Consider the following 22,100-nt stretch of genomic DNA (forward strand, 5'->3'; position numbering starts at 1 on the left):
ATTATAAGTAAAATCTTTTTTTCCTTCTCTAATCGTGCTTCAGAAAAATAAATAAATATTAGGTCCCTTATTTGCCTTTAGACCTCCTACCGCCATTATGAAAAACTCTAGCTGCCATTAAGTCGTGGTACTGTACCCGAGTCTATAGCCTAAGCCAATACAGAGCTTTAATAGTCTCCTAATCTGGTGAAATTAATAATATACCAGTCCGAGTAGAGGCTTTTGAAGGACTCCTTAAGTTTACTGTAAATAAGTCCAGGCAAAGCGCTTTCAGCGGTTTCAAACTTGGTCAAGCTGTTAAAAAATATTATATGTGTTATATAGGGGCGCTGGTACAATAGCACTGGTAATTTAACCTTTTGTGTGCTTGACCCAAGACCGAATTGGTGTGAGGAAGCTTCTAATGGGCCTTAATTCAATGAATATACAAAATTATTTAAAAAGTTTCCTTGGATTTGTAGTAGATCTTAGTCATAAACACACAATAAGTTAACATTTCTTTACCATCAAAACCGATTTCATATATACAGGATGATGAGGTGATACTCATTAAATCTCAATAGGGGTGAATGTATGTGTAGATATATAGGTTGACAGCAAAGAACTACTGTCAACCTATGGATCTTACACCTTATTTAAAAAACTAATGGGTTTAAAAATAACAAATAACTTAATATAATAATAAAAGAAGAAAAAATTAAAAAATTAGTATCACTATATAAAAAAAAAAATTATCAAATAAAATATCACTATCTGTGCCTGCAGACTTAGTACTGTCAGAAGTTATTGGCCTGTCGCAATCTAATAATTTTTTTTTCTATAATAATCTCTTTATACAAGTGATTTAAAAACATGTATAAGCTTTAAAGTTTTTTCTAACAATTAAGCTATACAAGTACCCTTTTAAAGCTTTTTCACCTATTACCAATCATCCTGTATATCAGTCAGTCAGTAATTGATACTATATAATATAAAATAAATTGTTATCGTTTTATTTTGTAGCCTATTATTATTCACATCAAATCTAAGTTCATCATAGGTCCTCGTAGTTTAAACTGGAGTTTTATATAAATAAAATAACAAAATAATGATTATTACTTTTATTGTTTGATTAATGTTTTTATATTTGGCGTAAAACAGTAGGTTGCGGTTTTGAAAACACAGTTTTCATGTACCAACACGGACCGCAATACAATCATCTACAAAATATACACTAATTGTTAAAATGTGAACTGAATTATACAAACAATTATTGTTTGTCTTGATTTCTGTACGTGACAAAAAATAAAATAAATATATAGTACTTAGATCAAAAATGTTTGCGTATATTAACTTTATTTAAATATTATTTAATAAGGCGTTATTATATTTGCTATAATGGTTAAGCTGTTTCCTATATATTTAATTGTGTTTGATATTTAAAGAAATAATGCCTGGATAAATATTTTTTCAATAAGAGAACTAAACATAGGAGACAGTCCTATGATAAGGATGGTTCTAAAATTAGCCGAACCAAAAAAGAACATTCGGGATGCCTGTCAATTAAGGTTTAATAACTCGCGGGCTTCCAAAGAAGTAACGCAACTACGCTCACAATGGAGAATAAGGCAGAACTAAACAAACATATGCGACATAACGGTACTAGGGGTTAAAAGAGAGAGAGAAAGAGAGGGAGTGAAAGGCGAATAGACTCTCGATTTATTTTTATAACGGATGACTTTACTAAGACGAAATTAATAGGAACAACTGCATTTTTGCTATTTTTAATAATGATTTTATATGAACTTTATTTATTATGGGCAACCATTAAAAATATTTATAATTTTGTATTAATGAACATTTGGTGTATCAGATTTCTTTCATTATTTATTATTCTTTAACATACATACATATTACTCTTTAACATAAATTAAATGTTCCTTGTTTAATATAAATAACAAAATAGGAATAAAAATCTGTTGAAACTACAAATAATTTCATGGCAATTGGTTTATAACTCTGAAAATGGCCATTTATTTTTATTAAATTGGCTCTGTTACTTTGCTTCCATTGTAACGAAAGCCATGTTGTTCTCAAATTAATAACTCAAATATGCAAAACCACAGCAATGGTTTGTATATACAAAAATATATTTTTATTTAGTTTATACTTTTGTACCGCTGTACTTTTTCTACATACTATTTTCTAAGACAAATGTTAACATGTCTTCAACGTCTTTTATACAGACATATATATACATATGACTTGTGTATATTTTGTATTACATTCGCTTATATAACTCTGCTTCACAACAGGTTTGAGCTACAGAATCGAATATTAAAATCCACGGCTCAATGACCTCCAAATTATTCTAAAAATGTTATTAATTTGTTAAATGTGATCCAATAATATTTAAGAGTTTATTTCGATATTTTATTAATAAATCGAAATGAATAATTATATATCGTTAACATAGGGTATACATACTTTTTTCGGTTATTTGTTTAGTTAAAAACCTCAGTTAAGTGCACTCAGTTTAAACCATTCCAACGTAACCAGCGCATGAATACGATTCAAATAAATTTGCACCGCGTATCTGAGTTGTCAGTAGTCGTTTCACATAATTTAAATTAATTCTTACATTGCGTAGAATATATTAATTAAATTATTTATAAATAAAATCAATACTAGATGGAGATAATGTCTTTACAGTGCACCTTTTATATAGGAATTATAAACTTGGTTCAAGGAAAAATATGCGCTTCTTATATATTGTATTTATAAGTTAAATATACTTAATACAAAGTATGTATTGGATTGTAGATGTATGCACCTTATAGCTGGTTAAGCAAATAAAAAGTAAATTCACTAATAATCAAATTGTTTTCATTTCACAATTTTCATATGAACATTATTAATATGCAATCATTTCGAGTATTTCACATTTTATAACTTACGAAGTAAAAATTGTCTTTGGAAATATCAATTTATCTAATACATCAAAATTTAATGAAAATCTTAGAAATAGTTATTGCTTGCCATTGCTATTATAACCAGCTGCAAAGAAACATGGCGATTTCTTCTCTCTAGCATACGAAATAATATTAAATATCAATCAGATCTAAAACCTCACAGCGGTTATTAAAATTGTTTTAATTTGTGTATTAATTAAGAGAAGAAACCGCCTCTACCATAATACTAACACAAATTACTCACTAGATGTGTACCTTAATTAGTGAGAAAACAAATAACAACTTATCTAGACTAAATTTAATAATTCTTTGATCACACGAATAATGTGTTAATATAAAGGTATGGTACGCTTTTACTTATAACCTTAATTACCATATTGTACCAATAATATCACTAATGTACTGTTTATAAAAATGAAACTAATTCACGTTTTTACCAACGTGACGTAACTACTATACGCTTGATCGCGTTCACAATTGTTCTAAGTTCGTACAAATTCGATAATCAGTAATTCAGTGACTACAGTTTACGCGTGGAACTATGACTAACCTACATCACACTTGAGGGACGTGGGCTGCGAGTTGACGTGGCCGGCGGGCCGGTACACGATTTCTTCAGTGACGATGCTACCCTGGTACACATTCACTCCTGTAACATTAAAATTATTGTTAAACCTCAATTTACAAAATTAATAGATAAATATAATTATCAACCATTACAGCTGAAGGACGTACACTACCGAACATATGCCTGCCCCGAAGGACATATTTCCAATAGGACTAGTTTATATTCTGGAACTTAAGAAGGTCGTTAGTCAACCTTGCAGGTGGGATTCTTATGCTTTGCTTGCAGGTCCGTGGTCGCCATCTCCACAACCTTAAGGCCCCAGCATCTGTTCTGTAATCTATGTGGCCTGCTCACTGCTATATCAACTGTGGGTCTCATTGGCAAACTCAGTCATTCAATGACTCATGGAGACGGCTAGCTGAGATTAGCTATAAAATTGAAGGAGATTTAGACAGTCAAAGTGACGATAGATGGATCACGTACCGCTTAAAATAATAAAAAGCAGTAATATTAGGCAATGCAAATTAATATGTTAGATGTTACTGTTATTGTGTTGAAGTTGGACTGTGACTTGGTGGTATGAAAAACGATAATGGCTGCATGCTACGCGTGATGCTTGAAATCTACTTAAAACTTGTGAGATTATAGTGTGCACACAACAATATAACAAATTCTGATTAAAGTAAGATAATTAATTAAAAAATTAAATAATCTGAAGACTGCCGCTAACGTCTTTGTTGTTTTAGAGCGGATCAACGTCTCACTCTGACATCAAATTGCGTCAACACAAAGTTGTTCTTGAAAATAAAATTTCCACAACATTGCAACTGCAAAGTGCACTTTAGAGGTTGTTTTGTTCATTGTTGACATTTTATCTTTTAGCCCTCTCTGCAGCACTAATTTCATGTTTGAATTCAAAGTTGCAAATTTAGTGTATCAGCAACACACACATGCTTAAGATTTTATTTTTTATTTCATTGCGACGTCATTTATGAAAAGTTTTAAAAATAATAAATGAATTTTACACGATTTTGATAGCGCTGCACAAATGATATTTATAAATTTAAGTATATAAATCACGTAATGAACACAGATAACATAAATCTTACCAAAGGACCAGGAGATCAGACTACAAAGTAAGTGCGGCCAGAAGCAGCGACACGACGGCTATCGACTCAGGTTGCTGACGTACAGGCTCTTCAGCTCCGTCTTCGGCATGTTCTCGAACAAAGCGGCGCGGTTCTGACCTTCACCTTTCTTCACCCAGTGGCCGTATACTCGGAACGCGCACCCATCGATGACCTGCAATTAAAGAAAATTATATACTTTCATCATCATCGACTACTACTGGACATGTGCCTCTCCCATAGATTTCTAATAGGACCAGTCGATAGCAATCTATCATCTACGTCCAGCGTCTTCCTAGCTTAGCTTAGCGATCTTAACAAGGTCGTCTGTTCACCTTGAGGAGTCTTACGCTTTGTTTGCGGGTCCACCTGCTTTAATATGATTTTTTTTTGTCCGGTAAAGTTTACTATATTCGCTAAACAAGTTTTAATACCAAAAATATACGAACTATCTTTTCGATTCGTTATAACAAAGCAAGTATGCGTTTACATGAGATAAAATAGTTAGGATGCGTTCTCATGTCCTCGTTAAAAAAAAAAACAATTTTAATGTCTAAGTTGTATAATGTTTACTTGATTACCATTTAAAACATCACATTCAGGGTATCTATATTGCATCACAATTGTTGAGGTCCACTACAATCACCCGTTTCTTTCACTTGCTTACAAAAGTTAAGTTAAAAGATTAAATCTGTTAGGTGAATATCATCATTGTCATAAAAGGCAAAAGACGCTCACTTCAAGACATAATATTCTCTTAAGCGACCTTAAGTACGTCGCCGTTTCACCTAGCGGAGGATCTTTCTAACCCGTGTTTACCGGCTCATGGTTTCCCTTCTAGAACCTTCAAATAATTTGCCGAATACACTAAAATAAAATTATTTAATTTAGAAGTTACTTAAAATTTTATTTTGATTGGTCACTAACCTTTCTTAGCGCTCGCATTGTATAGGGATCACGTAGTGCATCGATAAGGGGCACGGCGCGTGCAGCTGTGTGGGGCAAGCGGCGCAAGCGTACCGCCGCACGCACCACCACGAATGCAAACCGTAGCTTGGCACGCGCGTTGAAACCTCCGGACTTAATAGCCTGTGCATATTTTCCTTATTATCAATAGCTCAAACACTGTTCGGTATAGTGTATAGATACATGCAACATGCAGCTAAGTTCATGCTACGAGGTGATTACAAAGTATAGGTAGTAAATGCATGTAGTATTAATATTTAGTATTTATTTTATAAAATTACAATTTTTTCTATACATTAACCTTTAATTAATTATTATCTATTGTAAAACTGTGTCAATGATGTCTGCCAACAATATTATCGGATAAGGTTTTATTGTATATTATTAGTAAGACCCACCTACAGCAGTACAATTTTAGTCGGAGTTTTTTGATTAAGTGTAATAGGAAATGTAGCCCGAAATATTAATTAGGTTTATTACTGGCCTATTTAAACACTACTTAACGGTTTAGAAATAAAAAACTTTGTGTAATTTACTACAGAAATTAGAGAATTGAGTTAATTTAATCTTCGGAGGTCAAATAGGTATTTAATGTAAAATGTGTACATGTAAACACGTGTTAGGTTTTGTATCTGATGTTCAATAGGCATTACCATAGTCAACTGATCAATCCTGGACATCTTTCGGCTGGTTCCGGACAGCGATTTCTTGAGCGGCGTCATGTCCTGGTCCCATAACTACCAGGAGCGAAGCACATTGTAGGAGTTTTATATTAACATTCCAGCAAAAGAAAATTAAATGAACCGACGGAAGTAGTGCACAAGCCTTAATAACAAAAAATAAAAAAATCTATTAATTTTTCGTAAAATAATAGATTATTCCATTGGTTCGTTTGCATATATGTTTTTTATGTTAGCCCATTCACTATTAGCATTTTTTTAAAAATAATTATAGAATCTAAATAAAGTTGACTGGGGTAACATAAAAGAAAATTAAGTTTAAGTCACAATAAGCTCTGTTGTGCTACATACACCGTAACTAGTGCATGTGAGACAAAACAAAAGCACATAAGCATATTTTTTTATCTATTAAGCGAAGCGTTGAACAAGAAATACACAAGAAAATAAAATGAAGAAAATCAGCAGCATAAATATAGTGGAAAAGCATGCGTTCAATTTCCATTAACGTTTTTGCGGAACAAAACATAGTATTTGATTTTGGTTTTTATTTATACTCCTATATTACATTGCCTTGTGACTAACTTAAGACGTTTGAAATTCTTAAAACAGATGGATTCCTTATTGCCCTTGCAGCAGATAGCTTCTTTTATGGGGTTAATTAATATTCTCCGGTTAAATTGAAATTATCGAATAACACAAATTTTTATACCAAGGCAACATGAAGCAGATAGATCCACTCACCACTGTATTAAAGAACGAGTGCATCAAAGCCTCGTGGACATCAATACGCTCGCTCGGCTCCACGACCAGCAACCGCCTAATAAGATCTTTCGGGTCCTCTGAAAAGTAATGAGCAAAATTTACGAATGATATTGTATGATATATTATTTATTTAATCTAACATATTTTATTTCATACAACAGAATAAGACAGTGGAAAAAATTTGCACCAAAAAATATATAAATTAAATTTACCCGAAATATCTGCCCACTCTGGACTGGTAAAGGAATACCTCCCCTCCATGATATTTCTTAACATCACCATTTGTTTTCGATGCCAAAATGGCGGACAGCCTACCAATCTGAAATCCCAGAAATAGATGGTTACACAAATAGTTTATTTATACATATATCTCTAGATGTTCTATAAATGAATGTCAAGCCGAAATTGAGTAAAGTGCCTACCTGGCCTATAACCGGGATTATGGATTTAGATTGAGTTATGAGACACTGTATATATAATATGTTTTTTTTTCTAACTGGAAATCAATTGCAATAAAATTATGAATGTTTGATAAATAAAACAATAAGATTTTGGCATGATCATGATACTCACAATGTAAACATGATAACTCCGCAAGCCCATCTGTAATTAAAAATAACATGTTAGGAATGTCTAAGAACTTTACAGAAAAAAAATATTATTAATTCTTGTGGTATTTTTATTGGTTAAACAGTCATGATCCAGTGCTTCTTTTAAGAGCGACTCATCATATCATCATGGTTACGGATAAAATAATTATTCTTCAAACATAATCCAAAATTTATCACCAGATGAATTTTTCCTTGCTACGAATTATACTTACATATCAACCTCCATGCCATAGCCAGGTGCGTCCTCGAACATGTTTGCTTTCAGAGTTTCTGGAGCGAGGTACCCAGGAGTACCACAAAGTTCTGAAACATTTAGCGCCAAATTCAGTTTTCAAGTCCAAAACAGATATCATATTGTGATCATATTATCCAAAACACAACTCTGTAATCATTACAAGGCAGTATTAATAAGTCATCTCATCGTAAATCTGTGTGAAACAAAAAAAAAATTGTGAACGTCGGGTGGTCACCACCGCGATGTCTATTTTTAACAAAAAGTACCACCGCAAGGTTTATAGTAGTCCCTTTTAGATGTATACATAGCATAGTTAAATTGGGGCGATGAATTTTGGTTATTTATATTAATTAGTAAATATGTATATTAGATAAAATATACATATACATATTGGTTTTTTATTACTTTTTAACTACAAACTTCTTATTTTGTGTATAATAAAAAATATTTTAAACCATTAATTTCTTTAAAAATTTAATGAATACCAGGACAACATAAATTTAGGGGTTTTTAAAAACCTTGCACGAGGCTCACGATAGACACAAAAGAAAAAGTAGCCTTTATAATAAAAGTACCAGGCGTAAAGCAACAGCGTAATAACATCAAGGTAATGAATGTATTGTGTTAAAACTGGAAGTAAGTCAAGTCGACATCGGTCTACTTGAACGCAGTAGAGCATGTTTCCACGCTGTATCATTCTTTGTTAGTGTTAAATACGGGCATTACTTAGTTTTGGAATATATATAACTAGGCTTAGGTCGATGTTTGATATACAAAATTTACGTCGAAAGTTTGATATACTGTATGCCTAATTCAAGATTTTAAATTGGGATTTATAATGGGCGACTGTATGTTCATTTTAGCTCATTAAGGTTCTTTAATAATAATAACCTGAGTAAAATATTTTTCAAGTTTTAAATATACCTATGTATAATTTCTTTCTTATTGAAGTTTGATATAGTTATTGTTGTATCTAATAATATAAACCGTTAGATGAACCTTGTTAAAAATGAAAAACACCTTTCGGATTTGTTTATAGTTGATTTACATGAGAAGTATTTTTTATCGATATATTAACCTATAGAGATGATCACTATCGTGCCAAATCAAATGCCGAGTACGACATGTAAAATATACGTTTTTAGAGGTTTCTTATAGGCTCTGACGTAATATTCGATAGATAAAATAAATGTTGGTCTTTTAAAAAAGTGATTTATTATGATTCTTTATAAAGCTTTTACACAGATTCAAGTCTAATTCTTTTTTATTATATTAAAGAATAAAGAAGGCACAAACTACGCATGATCTCATAAAATAATCGTATTATTTTAAATAACATATTTTTCAAACGGCAGTAAAGACAAAAAAAAATAATGTAGAAAATAACAAATCATTAATTTAGACGTGTCCGTAAAGTACATTCACGTGTTCAACTTGTATATTTATGTGATAATTTGAGTACAAACGAACGTTAAATTCTTTATCTATTTGTTTCCAATGACTCACCAAATAATTTCTCTCCATCCTTAAGCACCTTAGCGAAACCAAAGTCGGTGATCTTGACGTTGAGCTGGTCGTCCAGAAGGATGTTTTCTGGCTTCAGATCACGGTGGACGATGTTCTTGCTGTGCACATAGCGTACGCCTTCCAGCACCTGTCTGTAAATTAAAAAAATATATTTGAAACCTGTAACATACTGTAAGAGTCGCAATCACGAATAATATAGTTCAATAGTCTTTTTGATACAAAAAGGTTTTTAAAAACATAATAAAAATATATATTAGTCCAACTGTTAAATTAAATATTTGCTATGCAATTAATATGTTTGCTTTAAACTAAACACAATTTGTAAAAGATCTCTTTCGCAATTTCTTTAGACAGATTAAATATAATAAAAAATGATTTCCTATCTTTTAGAGCAAATTAATTTAAATACAGAAGTCATGACACAAAATGGTTATCGATTCGTAAACACCTTGCACTATTTAAAAGAGATTAAACATTGGTATATGACCGTCATAAACTTGATAATTTTTTTAACAAAAATATTAAATCAAAGTTTACCCAAAATTATTGATTATATTCTCCATATCTTTCTCACGTATGCTCACTGACATTATGTTACGTAAATAAAGAATTAAAACAACAATATTTAACAATTATCCACCAGGACCTCACAGCGGGCGAGAAGTTAAAACAATACTGGGTTCTCTTTGCGAAAATTTTGCACGATGTAGAACATCTCACGTACACGGGCCTTCAAGTTATGACGTCAAACCCGCTGAACGCTAAGTTTATCTACAGACTACGCAGCACAATCCCGTGGGTCAATGAATGCTCTGGACCTGTATACTAGATTTTACGTATTAATTAAGTAATTCAATATTTGCTGAATGACATGGGGTGCAGAAGTTCGGATGAGGTCAAGTATCTAACAAAACAAAACGGAATGATCTGTCTATTACACTTCATTACATGATATTTGTGCAAATCTGAATAACTAACAAGATTTCATGTTAATAAAATAAAAACATATTTCGCTGATTATATTATCTATTAACCAAGAGAAAATGTTCACACATTTAAGTTAGACAAATTGTTATATCATGATAGTGCATTTAATGAGGTAAATCAGAGAAGTCAAACGCACGCGCAAAGTGCATTTTCCAAACCCTGGACAAATGTATTGCCACGAACTTTTTTCACTTTCTTTTTTACTTACCATGAGATAATACTTTTTATTTTATAGTACCAGAAATCACAAAACGTACAAAACGTTAGAAAGTTTTTTTATTAATATAAAGTAATGACATATATGCTTTAGATCAAACATTTCAACTGTATCAAATAAGTGCGTGATTGAAATGAAGAAACTAAATCAATAATAGATTAGATCGATTGAAATCACGTAAATCGATTTAATTTCGCAACATCGACGATATAAAATAGGATATCAACACAGAATAAAATAACTGCAAAATCAGATAATAACTCAGGATACTCAAACTTCGAGAAGACCCCAGAAAACTTATCACTGACTTTTTTGGACGAAAGGTCATTTTGCCTCATTTGCGTATAAAGATTCTGCGAATTGGAATATTTTTCGGTCTGTAACTACATTGTTGTCTTACTGGCATTTTCCGATTCCGCGAGGTCGAGAGGGCCAAACAGGGAGGACATTTAGCCTAAACCTTATTTACTTAACTTAGCTATGGATTCTCAAACCCAGATTTGGTTGCTATTGACTGAATAATATTTTTATCACTTCAGACAATTTCAGAGGTGGGAACAGAAGTGCCTGAAGTGGCCATGGCATCGCCTATCTAGGATTCATCGGGGTTGTCTCTTCCTACACGTTCTTAACCGTTAGTGCTAGTAGCTAGTCTTATTGTCGCGCCGACCGGATGGTCGAGTGCATGTATCACTCTCAGAACACGACGTTTGAATGTTTCGCCGTATAAGTTTTTTCAGATAACGGCACTTACAATTAACGTATTTGGAAGCTATTAGAGGATGACGAATGAGAGTAATATAGGCATCTAACCTTTTTTAATAACTAAGCGCGTGAGCCTTGGAACGTTACATTCAGCGTCTTCCAAGGGCTTTTTAGAGGTAGTCTGTCCACCCTGTGGGCGAACGTTATACGCTGCACCTTTCAATATTGGAATCTTAAAGTTAAAACCAATGAATCAACAAAGTTTTATAACTATGAATTCGCAATTTACATTGATAGTTCACGACGTGATAAAAAAAAAATTTCTGCGTGCCCTATTAAAATCAAAAAGAGAAAACATTTGAAAATATGTCTATCTGCAGGTTTTTATTACTTGTATCTATTATTAATAATTGCAAATATTATGACATATAAAAATGCCTTTATTCGTTAATAGATTCAGATATATATATAACACTGCATGCTCGTGTCTGTCACAAAATAGACAGTGGATGCGTTAAGATAAAATAGACAAAAGATCGTGTAAGACTCATCGAGACGCCGCGTATTTAATTACAATATAAACAATCTTTGTTCGATTTTGAATGTTCATTTCCGCGTGCAACGCGTATTAACATGTAATACTTTGGTTTGTTTATATTGCAATTAATTTAACGAATTACCGATATAAAAAGGATTGGTTAATATGTTGCCAAGTTAAAACTTGACAAACTTGAGTGATTTTTTTCTTAAGTAATAATTTTCCTTAAGGATCGATGTCATAGAAAGAATATATTAAAAATATACAACTACATTTTCCTTATATAAACCGGAAAGTAAATAGAACATTTGTCGCTTGGGTACCGTATATTTGGATACCATAAGGCATTACAACGAAAACTTATATTTTGTGTGATTATTCACATGCTACTAAAGTCAAGGAATATACGTAATAGATAAAACCAAATTTATTTTTAAGTAATCGTTGTTTTTTATAAAACAAAGGGAAATAATTACTCTATATTAAACAAAAACCATTTAATAAATTGATCGGAGGGTATACCGTTATTTTCATTCTCGAAATTTGTCGGAACTGTTATCAAAAATTTTATGTCGTCAAATAAACATTTATAGGAATATGTATGATCTTTACATATTTTTAAATGCGTAAGTGTTTACATAGATAGTCTGTTCCCCGAAGCACTAATTGTCTCTCGTCATAACATCGACCTTTGGAGCAACGGCACGAGTGACTTCGAGACCGCCCGTTGTGTTGACGTCAAAACCCTTATCAATCCACTTATCGAGTATATTGAATGAGGAAATATTAGATAACAGTAATTCACGAATAATTGCTCAAGATATCGTGTTTATACGTAGCGTAATATCGATGGCTTTACTTATTTATATACATTATGTAAAATAGGTCATGCGGCAAAACAAAAAGATCAAGTAAAAAAAATAAATCTGTCTATCATCATCATATCAGCCGCAGGACATCCACTCATCCAATAGGACCGGGTCTACGCAGCCTACATCCAGAATCTTCCGACGACCTTAAAAAAGAGCGAAGCTATAGCTAAGACCAATAATAAAGTGTCACGAAATAAATCAGTCTAACCAAGCTGATCTAAGTTGACTACCGGTGAAAACTACAACAGAATCTAACCACAAGTTACATGATTATTACTTAAAACACCGAGTTAACGTTAAATAAGTTAAATTAAATTAAGACTGATAGTGTCAGTTGAATTTTGTAATTAAAAAAAATTAAAATAAGCAAGAACATCTATAACGAAATAGATTAATATCGATAAAACGAATGTAGGTCAATTTAAAAATAAAGACATCGGTTTTTACTCGAATTTTTTAATGGTTTAAAGGACTGCAAAAGGTTGTCCTATCTTAAACCTTATTTTTATACCGGTATAGCTACAAGCAACTTAGACGCTCGTTGTTCAGCGCTTACCGCAGCGTAACTAACCTTGAAAAAGCATCGCTCGGACAGACCCATCAATGGATATACGATACACAAAAACTCACCTATTTACACATCCGAGCTATTTATGTTTGTATGTTTGAGATTGTACTTGAAACTAACGTTTACTGCCCCACGTTCTATATTTAGTGAATGACGGCCACACCCAAGTTACTTGACAAACTTAACATTATTAGATGATATATGAAAACTATATTTAAAACGTAAAACACAAAAACCAACAATTTACTTTTAAATAAATCACATGTTTATTGTAAAATACGTTAAGAAAATTAAAACGGTAATTAGATAGATGACCGTCATTAAGAACGCCACGTCTGATTTGTCGCCTCCCCCGAAGATATCTATGGGGGGATATACCATAATAACTAAGCTTAGGAGGCGGCTTGTCTAACGCAATGTGGTATTACGGTATGCGTAGGGCACTCCTGCCCATGCTCTGGAAAATTGTTTGTGAGCAGTGACAATCTCTTATAATTAAGACATTAAGTGCGAATTATATAAGATTGTATCGAACACGCGGCCTAGTATCGCAAGTCCGAGTCCTCTACGGCTGGGCTACCACTAACCAAACCACAAAGGGTTAGTATCTGTAAATTTATTGGCACAATATGAAAGAGTATCTTTATTGTTAAAAAATACACGCGAACAATAATAGTGAACGTTTGGAAAGTGTTTCGCGTCGAATTCGCAAGCGATTTGTTTAAATGCGGTCTTGAATAAGGATTATGCCTGCTGTTGCTGTTTTAGATGCTTTCTATTAGAAAACACAGTCTGAAGGTTTGCTTACCGGTGCGCACGCACTGCCTTTCTATCAAGAGTTGCCCGCAAATTTGTTTTTAAAGAATGTATTATTGAATACAAACATGTATCGTTACGGGTTACATCACAAAACAATGCATTTAATCGTTGACTAATTGTTTCATATTGTAACCCGTAATTTGCAAATGTGAAATCAAACGTAACATTTAAAACCCGCTCAACTAATACGTCTATTTTTTTCATATTTTTTGGAAATATTTTTTGATACAAAAATTGCGACTGAAATAGCAATGTAATATCGTCATTTTTATTTTCTCACATAAACCATAGAGCACCTATATCTAGTAAACATTTGAAGACAGTCAAAATTAAAAAGGTGTGGTAAGATCACACATTGCCACACTTAAAGCTTATCAATGAAAAGAATCACAATATTGCTAAATTTTTCACACACTATTAAAAATAAAATAACTTTTTGTTAATAATAACAGTTTATAAAGTGATTGCGGTGAAATACGATTAAATAAATATTTTTTTCTTTACGCAGTATTCAAGAATTACGTGTGATTCTACTCTACTGTAATTGCCATTAAATTTCGTAACTTTGACGCAATTTTGGCGAAATTACCGAAAAGCGTAATTAACAGCGTTCAACTATTCTTAATTGTAATTTATTTTCAGAAAGATAACGTTGTATTAGGAGTAACAATTCAATAGCTGTAAAAGTCATCGGTTTTGTAACTTCAAAAGCTTCGTTTAATGTCATCGGAAGTTTCTGGAGGCAGGTCACTGCTAATCGGTCCTATTGGAAATTTATGGGGAAAGCTATAATGATGATGATGCTTCGTTTTTCTCGAAATTTAAGTGCGATAATATCTATAAATATTATTTTTTCCTACAAAACTTAATATAAGTAGGAATAAAAAAATTGATAATATTAGTACAAGGTCAACTGTAATGGATACGTTACCGCTAGATAATTGATACAGACGAAACGAGTCTGTGATATCTTCTCACTCCACTGAACGACGTACTCAGAGGTAAACATATAGTTATGTGACAAGCATTATCATAAGGCATTCATTTACATTACTAAACAATTAATGTAATATTTATGTCATCTTTAAATTGCATCCTTGATTATAGCTTACGTAATGTGAAATAGCAAATTGTTATGCTTTTGCGTTGCAGAATCTTGGATGAAATGAAACATTTTATGTCTGTTTACATTGCAAAAAAATACAAACAATTGACTTTATCACTTTTTTGTTATATTCAATAATATTTTTAGTCAATTTTATGAGAAACACAAAATAATCTTTTCCATTCCATCTAAAGGCTGTCTTGTAAGAAATTGCGGAATGCGATAACACCGCCGATTGTACTTCTGCATTGTTATTTGTTTCGGAATGTTTTTATGATACATTTATAAGATGTTTAATAGATCAATTAAAAGTAATGTTTTTACACTAATGTCACTAAAATAAATGTGAAAAATAATAATGTACTAAAGCTTTTATAATTATCAAAACTGCGAAAGTAAAAAACAAACGTATCTACAAACGCGGCGTTTCACAATTAATGCTATTTGCAGTAATTATGCTCAAAGGATCCCTCGGGAGCTACAGTTAGTCTTTTTTTTTATTTTAATTTTTACAAAATTTTCCTCTAACATAGTCAGAGCCTATATTTCTAAGTTACAATTTCTAGACGAAGGAGAGAAATCCTCAATAGGACGTCTGGGAATGGAGGGCCCAGGCAGTGTCAGACTGACTAAAACCCCCCTCCGTCGGCTCTGTTACAATTAAGTTTCTTAAAGTTATACATTTCCTTACTATCTAATATATCTATTGTTATTTTACGCTTATATAATAGTTATTCTTATTTGTACAACACTCATTATCTCTTATGCTATTAACAATGTATTCAGTTCGGGTCTTTACAGCTGTTTATTTCACCGTATTGAAAGAAATGTAAGCTCATAAGACCTCCCCGCATACGGTAATCGGCTAGTCACAAAGCGCTAGTTTTTATATGTTTATTATAAATATATGAATGGCGATTTGTACCGTGTGGTGAATTTATATACCTTAGGTTATTACAGATTTATTAGCGCCATACAGAGTGTAGAGGCAAGTGCCTTAGATAGGAGACATGAGCGACACGCTTAGAGAAGATCTAAAGAACTGAATGATCAGTTACTATAGCGAATATTTATTTTAGGAAAATTTCTACAGCTAGCATTACTGTTAACAAGCGTTAACGCTGGGAGTGTGCGTGGGTAATTGACAATTTTTCGAATGATTTTATTATCCTGTAGATGCGTAGTTGCGTCATTTTTTGGTACAAAAGTTATGTCAGAGATGTAACTTTTCTTCATAATGGGTACTGGGTCTGTTGCAATGCAGAGTCGACTTCCGGTAGCAAGTTTTAAGGACATCTCATTCGACTAGACTCGTCTCTATGCTTAAAGAAATTTTAAATGATCCTTTGGAACACAATTCTAGAAATGAGCTGGCGTTAGCTTTCAATAGGCCCAAATTCTTCAGGAAGATATAGAAATTACGATGTTATACATCTATCTTGACTACAATGAAGTCTCTAGTAATGTAAAAATTATTCTCACCTCATAATGTATCTGGTCTTCTTCTCGGAGAGCGTAACCACCGACGTGAGGTAGTCGAATAGTTCGCCGTTCTTGCACAGCTCGAACACCAGGAAGATGAACGTTTCAGACTCGAACACGTCTTGCAATTCGACTGTCAAAATACATTTTACTTTACTATACATATATTAAAATGTACAGGCTGATATTTAATCACGAATTGAGACATTGGTAGGTTTCTTTTCCATGACGAAAAGAATAAAGCTTCTTTTTTAATTTTGCTCATACTGCGGCCTACATGGTGTTGAGCCTTGAACCTCTTTTAAGGTGAATAAACCCGTGGTCTCACGGAGGAGCATTGGCTCGGGCCGCTACATAGGTCAATTTCACAGGATTAGGGGGCTGCCGAGTTCTAACATCGCTTAGATGCTCCATGAAGTCACTAGGGTCAAGGGACACCACTAAGAAATCTAGCCTTAGGCTGTCATTCTTCGATAATCGTTGATGCTGAGAAGAACATTAATAGTTATATAGTTTTATTGATAAAATACTGTAATGTATTTTCTTTACATCAATGATAAAATAGTGAAGCACAAAAAATATCACAATAATTATATTTTATGTGAAACGAAATTTTAAAATAGGAACCAATTTTTGATTAAATTCGTATTTTCATCTATTAACACACACATACACACACACTTTTATATATATATATTTATACATCCCTACTTACGACTGTACCGAATTCATTCGTCAATTTTATGTTTTTCGTCAGTTTTATAAAGTTTAACAATCAAAAAGAAATAACTAAACTAAATAACAATAGCTAAAACGGGAAATCTTGTATCGGGTTATCTAGCTTATATAACGATAATAAAAACAGTAAATTCAATATACTTGAGATTCAATACATAGTAATAAATGTAATGACATCATTATATACAATAATTATTATTGATAAGCTGATGTTGGTATCTTTACAAAAATTACAAAATTTTGTTTACAATTAAACTACTTCTATAGAAGATATGATAAATAAAAATAATTTGTGATAAACGTATAAACATATAATCAAGAAGCCCAAATGTTTTTAACAGCTAACGGAATTACGGATGTGTATGAGTTAAATTGTTGGCGAATTATGGAAAACACCTTTGAAAAACATAATATCGAAGTCCACAGCTGGATATGGCTTCTCCCGAGACTTCTAATATAACCGCTTGGATTGGATCCTACGTTTTCCGATGACCTCGACAAGGTCGTGTGCGATCTCCTCATTACCGATTCAATTATGTAGAGGAATGTCAGGTCGATAAAAGACGCTGGATGCAGGCTGAATTCAACCAATTCTACTGAAAATTAACGAGAGACACCCATATATATGTATATATATATATATATATATATATAAATATATATATATATATATAAATATGCACATTACAATCACCGCTTTCAGAGTTGAGGTAATTGAAATGTGACATATTATCGCAATATATCACTCAAGTTCGCACGCTACTAGTTGCCTGTATTTTTAGACTATTTTATTTGTGTAAGGGGGATGAATCACATCGAACATAACGAGAGAAAAACTTGACACGTTTAATATAGACACTTTTTCTTAGCATTTCGCGTACTCGCCTTAGTCATCGTTGTCATCTGCGGCCATCTTTACTGCGCGCTTTATAGCCTGCGCCGGGCGGTTACTTTCGTTAATCTATGAATACTTTTTTGTAGAGAAACCCGGGCATAGCTCTTTCGAGTCACTGTGAGCTTGCTTGACGCCCAGAATGAGAAACCGCGTTTCAGCATCGATATGGATGACATTCATCCCTTTACACTTATAACCTATCACCCTGTATATGAACAGTGGATTTCACGCGGTAGAGTCAGTACTCTACTCTCTCCTACTCTCTACTACTACTACTAGTCTCAGTAGACTTGCGACCGTAGGTCACGGGATCGATTTCCGGAATATAATCTTATCTAATTCACACATTGTATATTAATTACATAGGATTGCCATTGCTCACAAACAAATTTCACAAGATGAGCAGCGGCATCCTCAGCGCCCCATAATACTTCACGCCTGCCAGGTGTGCCGATTATGGTATATCCCCTGTCGATATCTGTGGGGGAGGCCTATTCCTCGCAGTGGGCATTAATGATGACGATGTTTGACGACAAAGACTCTTCATATAATAATTTGATCTTGATATTGAAAAATAGTGTAATTGCCACAATACATATAGCATGTACAAGTTGGTTAGGTTGTACATACTAATTGTTAGATAGTTACATAACTTTTATTCAAGTGAGAAAATAATGTTATGTAAATACATTACCATATATTTCTTCAAGAAACATTGTATATAGTAGAGTATTTTGTTATTCTAGACACTTATATACTATTCAAATTAATGACAAAAGAAACATTTCTGAAGGTGAGGACACAATTTTACATTGTGATAACGAAATGTGTCAATAATATACCACCCAAATATTCCTATGCAATTAGTTGAAAAGACCATCACAAATACAAATATACTACGATCTATTCTTGCTGGATGGTAGTTACTAGAAATAAAGCAAGTCTTGTAATAATAATGGTGAAGGTGCATTGTTTGAGATGCAATCTTTTTGTGGACTATTGCAATAAAGAACATAGTCTTTTCATATTGTGTAACCATATTTCTAGTTTATGTTTCTCATCATCAATGTAGAGCGAACATGTGGGTAAGATAGATAACTTATCCTTCATGTGCTAGTCAGATGATAATTGTGTATATTTAATAAACTCAATGCAAAATAATCTATTAGTTGATTTATTTAGTAACTTTAATGAACTATTAAAGCCACATACTTAATATATTTTCCAAAAAATAATGTCTGTTCCATAATCTTTACGATATATTACTGTAAACCAGCATGTACAATGACCTTATTATAATTATTTATCACTTATTCATGAATTATTAATGAAGTTACAACTTTTAATTTATGTGAGAACAAATAACATGATGATTATATAATATAACATTTTTAAGTATATATTAAAACTCTACAATGTGCTTCAAAGGGTACAAGTAATCGTCTGGTTTAACTATAAAAAGATGGACTCCAATATACGGGCCAGTAAAAACTAGAAGGCACTGGCAAAGGATTTCGTATTTCAAAAATTAGATAACCTTATTCAGATATATAATAAAAAGATATATAAATCAAGATATCAAAATCAGTATCATTTGAATATGACATTCCTATATACCTCTTGACAATGCAATACTAAGTATGTACTATATATCAAGTGATTTTTAAAACTAAAAACAGTTGATTCTAAATACATAAAAGTTGCTTTGAAGGATTAGAAGTGCATTTTGGTGTTTCATTTTAAAAGAAATAATTCAGCAATTTGTTGCTTAGCACAAAACTTAAGACTGGCTTGATATATAATTATATTTTCATTATGGCACAATAAAAATAATGCACACTAATTAATTACAATAATATTTATAATCTCATTATTTAATCATTGTTTTTCATAAGTTCAAGACTAAATCAACAAGTTGTACCAAATTTATTCTTAATCATGTCTCATAATATTTTTTTTCTTTTGATTATGACAAGCCAATAATTTTAGACAGTCCAAAGTTTGACACGGCAGTATAACAGTGATTTTCAGTTATGTTTGATTACACATGACACAAAATTTAAATTACACTGCAAGCTTTAAACAAGTTTTCATGATTCTCCTCTTACATTGACAGAAAAAAAAAATTAGGCTTGATCATCAATGGCTTTTTAACATAATAGAATTTTTAATCCATATTAAAAATGAGTACTCATTTTTATTGTAAAGCTGTTAAAAGTTTTTTAGTATCCCTGAAAAATTATTAATAACTCACTCACTAATGTAAGGATGTCCAGCCACCATTCTGAGGATTTGGATCTCTTGACGGGTGGCATCCCTCATAGTATGAGTATCCACACCATCTTGAGACTCTTGACTTAGATCTATAATTTTAGCAGCAAATTCATGGCCAGTTTCTTTTTCAATACATCTTCTCACTGTAGAGCTGATACCTCTGTAACAGAAAAAAGACCTTATTACAAATATTCAGTGGCTATATTTAAATATTTACCCTATCTACAACATACATAATGACTGACTTATAGGCATTTTCTACCGGCCAACTCAAGGTGGAGCAGGGATAGCTAGTAAATAGTAGTAAGCAAACTTTATTAAAGTATAGAAATAAACTAAACTATTTTATATGGACATAATCAGCAATTTTTTTTTATATTTATAGGTTGAGATAAAATAACTACCATGTGTGATAAATAATATAATTTGCAAACAAATTTAATGAAAAATTACATGGAGTATTTTCATTTGTGTCACTCAAAAATATATCACAGGGATAATAAGACCCCCACGAAAAGTTTATAATTATACAACACATTATTGATTTAGATCACACATGATAACATTTGTCTTTGGAGGTCAAACTGAAGTGCTACAGTATCAATCACTTAATCATTTTTATGATATTTTTACTCCCTTTAAGCACAGCAAAATAAATACAGCACAATCAACTTAATTAGAACTGATATAATCTTTTTAATATAATAAACTTACCTGCCAATGATTTCTTTTGGTTCGTATTTTGCATAAAATTCTTTAGCTGCATCTTTATCAGGTAAATTGTCATCATCCTCTTCTTTCGCCATATTTATAATATCCGCGGTTATGTTTTCAGCAAGCTAAACACTAGCAATAAGCGAAATCAATTTACAATGTCGAAAGGTTATTTAAACTGAAGGGACGGAAGTAGTCATTTTCAAATATTATTTTTAAAAATTTAATGGTAATCCTAATTACAATTACGGAACAATAGTTTCACCGCGTCTGTTGGACTTAATCCAATTTACTTTGTACATAAATAAAATATGTAGGTAAATGTAAAGGCCACAACGATATTAGATACTTGATCTGTGGAATTTCAAGTCAATGGGGATTAGGGTGGGGGTAAACCGGTACGCAAAATGTCAAGAGTTTTTGAGTACAGTGCCATCTTGCGACTAGAAGTTTATTGCGCTATAAATTATAAATGGTACTAATTTTTTTATTTCAAAATTTTAAAATCATACACTTATAAAATTTATCTAGGACTAAATGAAATTTTCATCCCTAATTCTAATATTTTTTTTAATAAATTAAGACAAAGTTTTACGTATAAATATAATAAAGATTTCTTAAATTTGTTTATAATAGTAAATAGAATGAATAATCGGAATATATGACATCCACTGAAAATATGTTGAATTGTCTGAAAATTAGTATCTCAACAAAAAATTATTAAAGTATGAGAAAACTTTCGAGTTAATTTTTCTCTCT

At 32.1% G+C, this 22,100-nt stretch overlaps 1 protein-coding gene across 2 annotated transcripts; it reads right to left on the minus strand.

Moving 5' to 3' along the window:
- Nucleotides 1-1,906: 1,906 nt before the first annotated feature.
- Nucleotides 1,907-21,675, minus strand: PhKgamma (phosphorylase kinase gamma). 2 transcript variants are annotated; one of them, XM_068767318.1, is made up of 12 exons: nt 21,342-21,675; nt 20,612-20,787; nt 16,721-16,853; nt 9,407-9,558; nt 7,878-7,968; nt 7,628-7,657; nt 7,267-7,373; nt 7,034-7,131; nt 6,266-6,349; nt 5,574-5,735; nt 4,629-4,821; nt 1,907-3,600 (listed from the first exon to the last, which is right to left on the minus strand). In XM_068767318.1, exons 1-11 carry the CDS (start codon nt 21,431-21,433, stop codon nt 4,687-4,689), a joined length of 1,260 nt encoding a protein of 419 aa, XP_068623419.1. In that variant the 5' UTR covers nt 21,434-21,675; the 3' UTR covers nt 1,907-3,600; nt 4,629-4,686. The 2 variants fall into 2 exon arrangements, with proteins under 2 accessions (XP_068623419.1, XP_068623420.1); XM_068767319.1 differs by lacking the exon at nt 21,342-21,675 and having other exon boundaries at nt 20,608-20,750.
- Nucleotides 21,676-22,100: the final 425 nt, after the last annotated feature.

The sequence above is a fragment of the Battus philenor genome, unplaced genomic scaffold, assembly GCF_028537555.1.
Source record: "Battus philenor isolate CCGP_79_NKW_IND1 unplaced genomic scaffold, ilBatPhil1.0.hap1 SCAF_23, whole genome shotgun sequence".
In the NCBI taxonomy this organism is placed as follows: Eukaryota; Metazoa; Arthropoda; class Insecta; order Lepidoptera; family Papilionidae; genus Battus; species Battus philenor.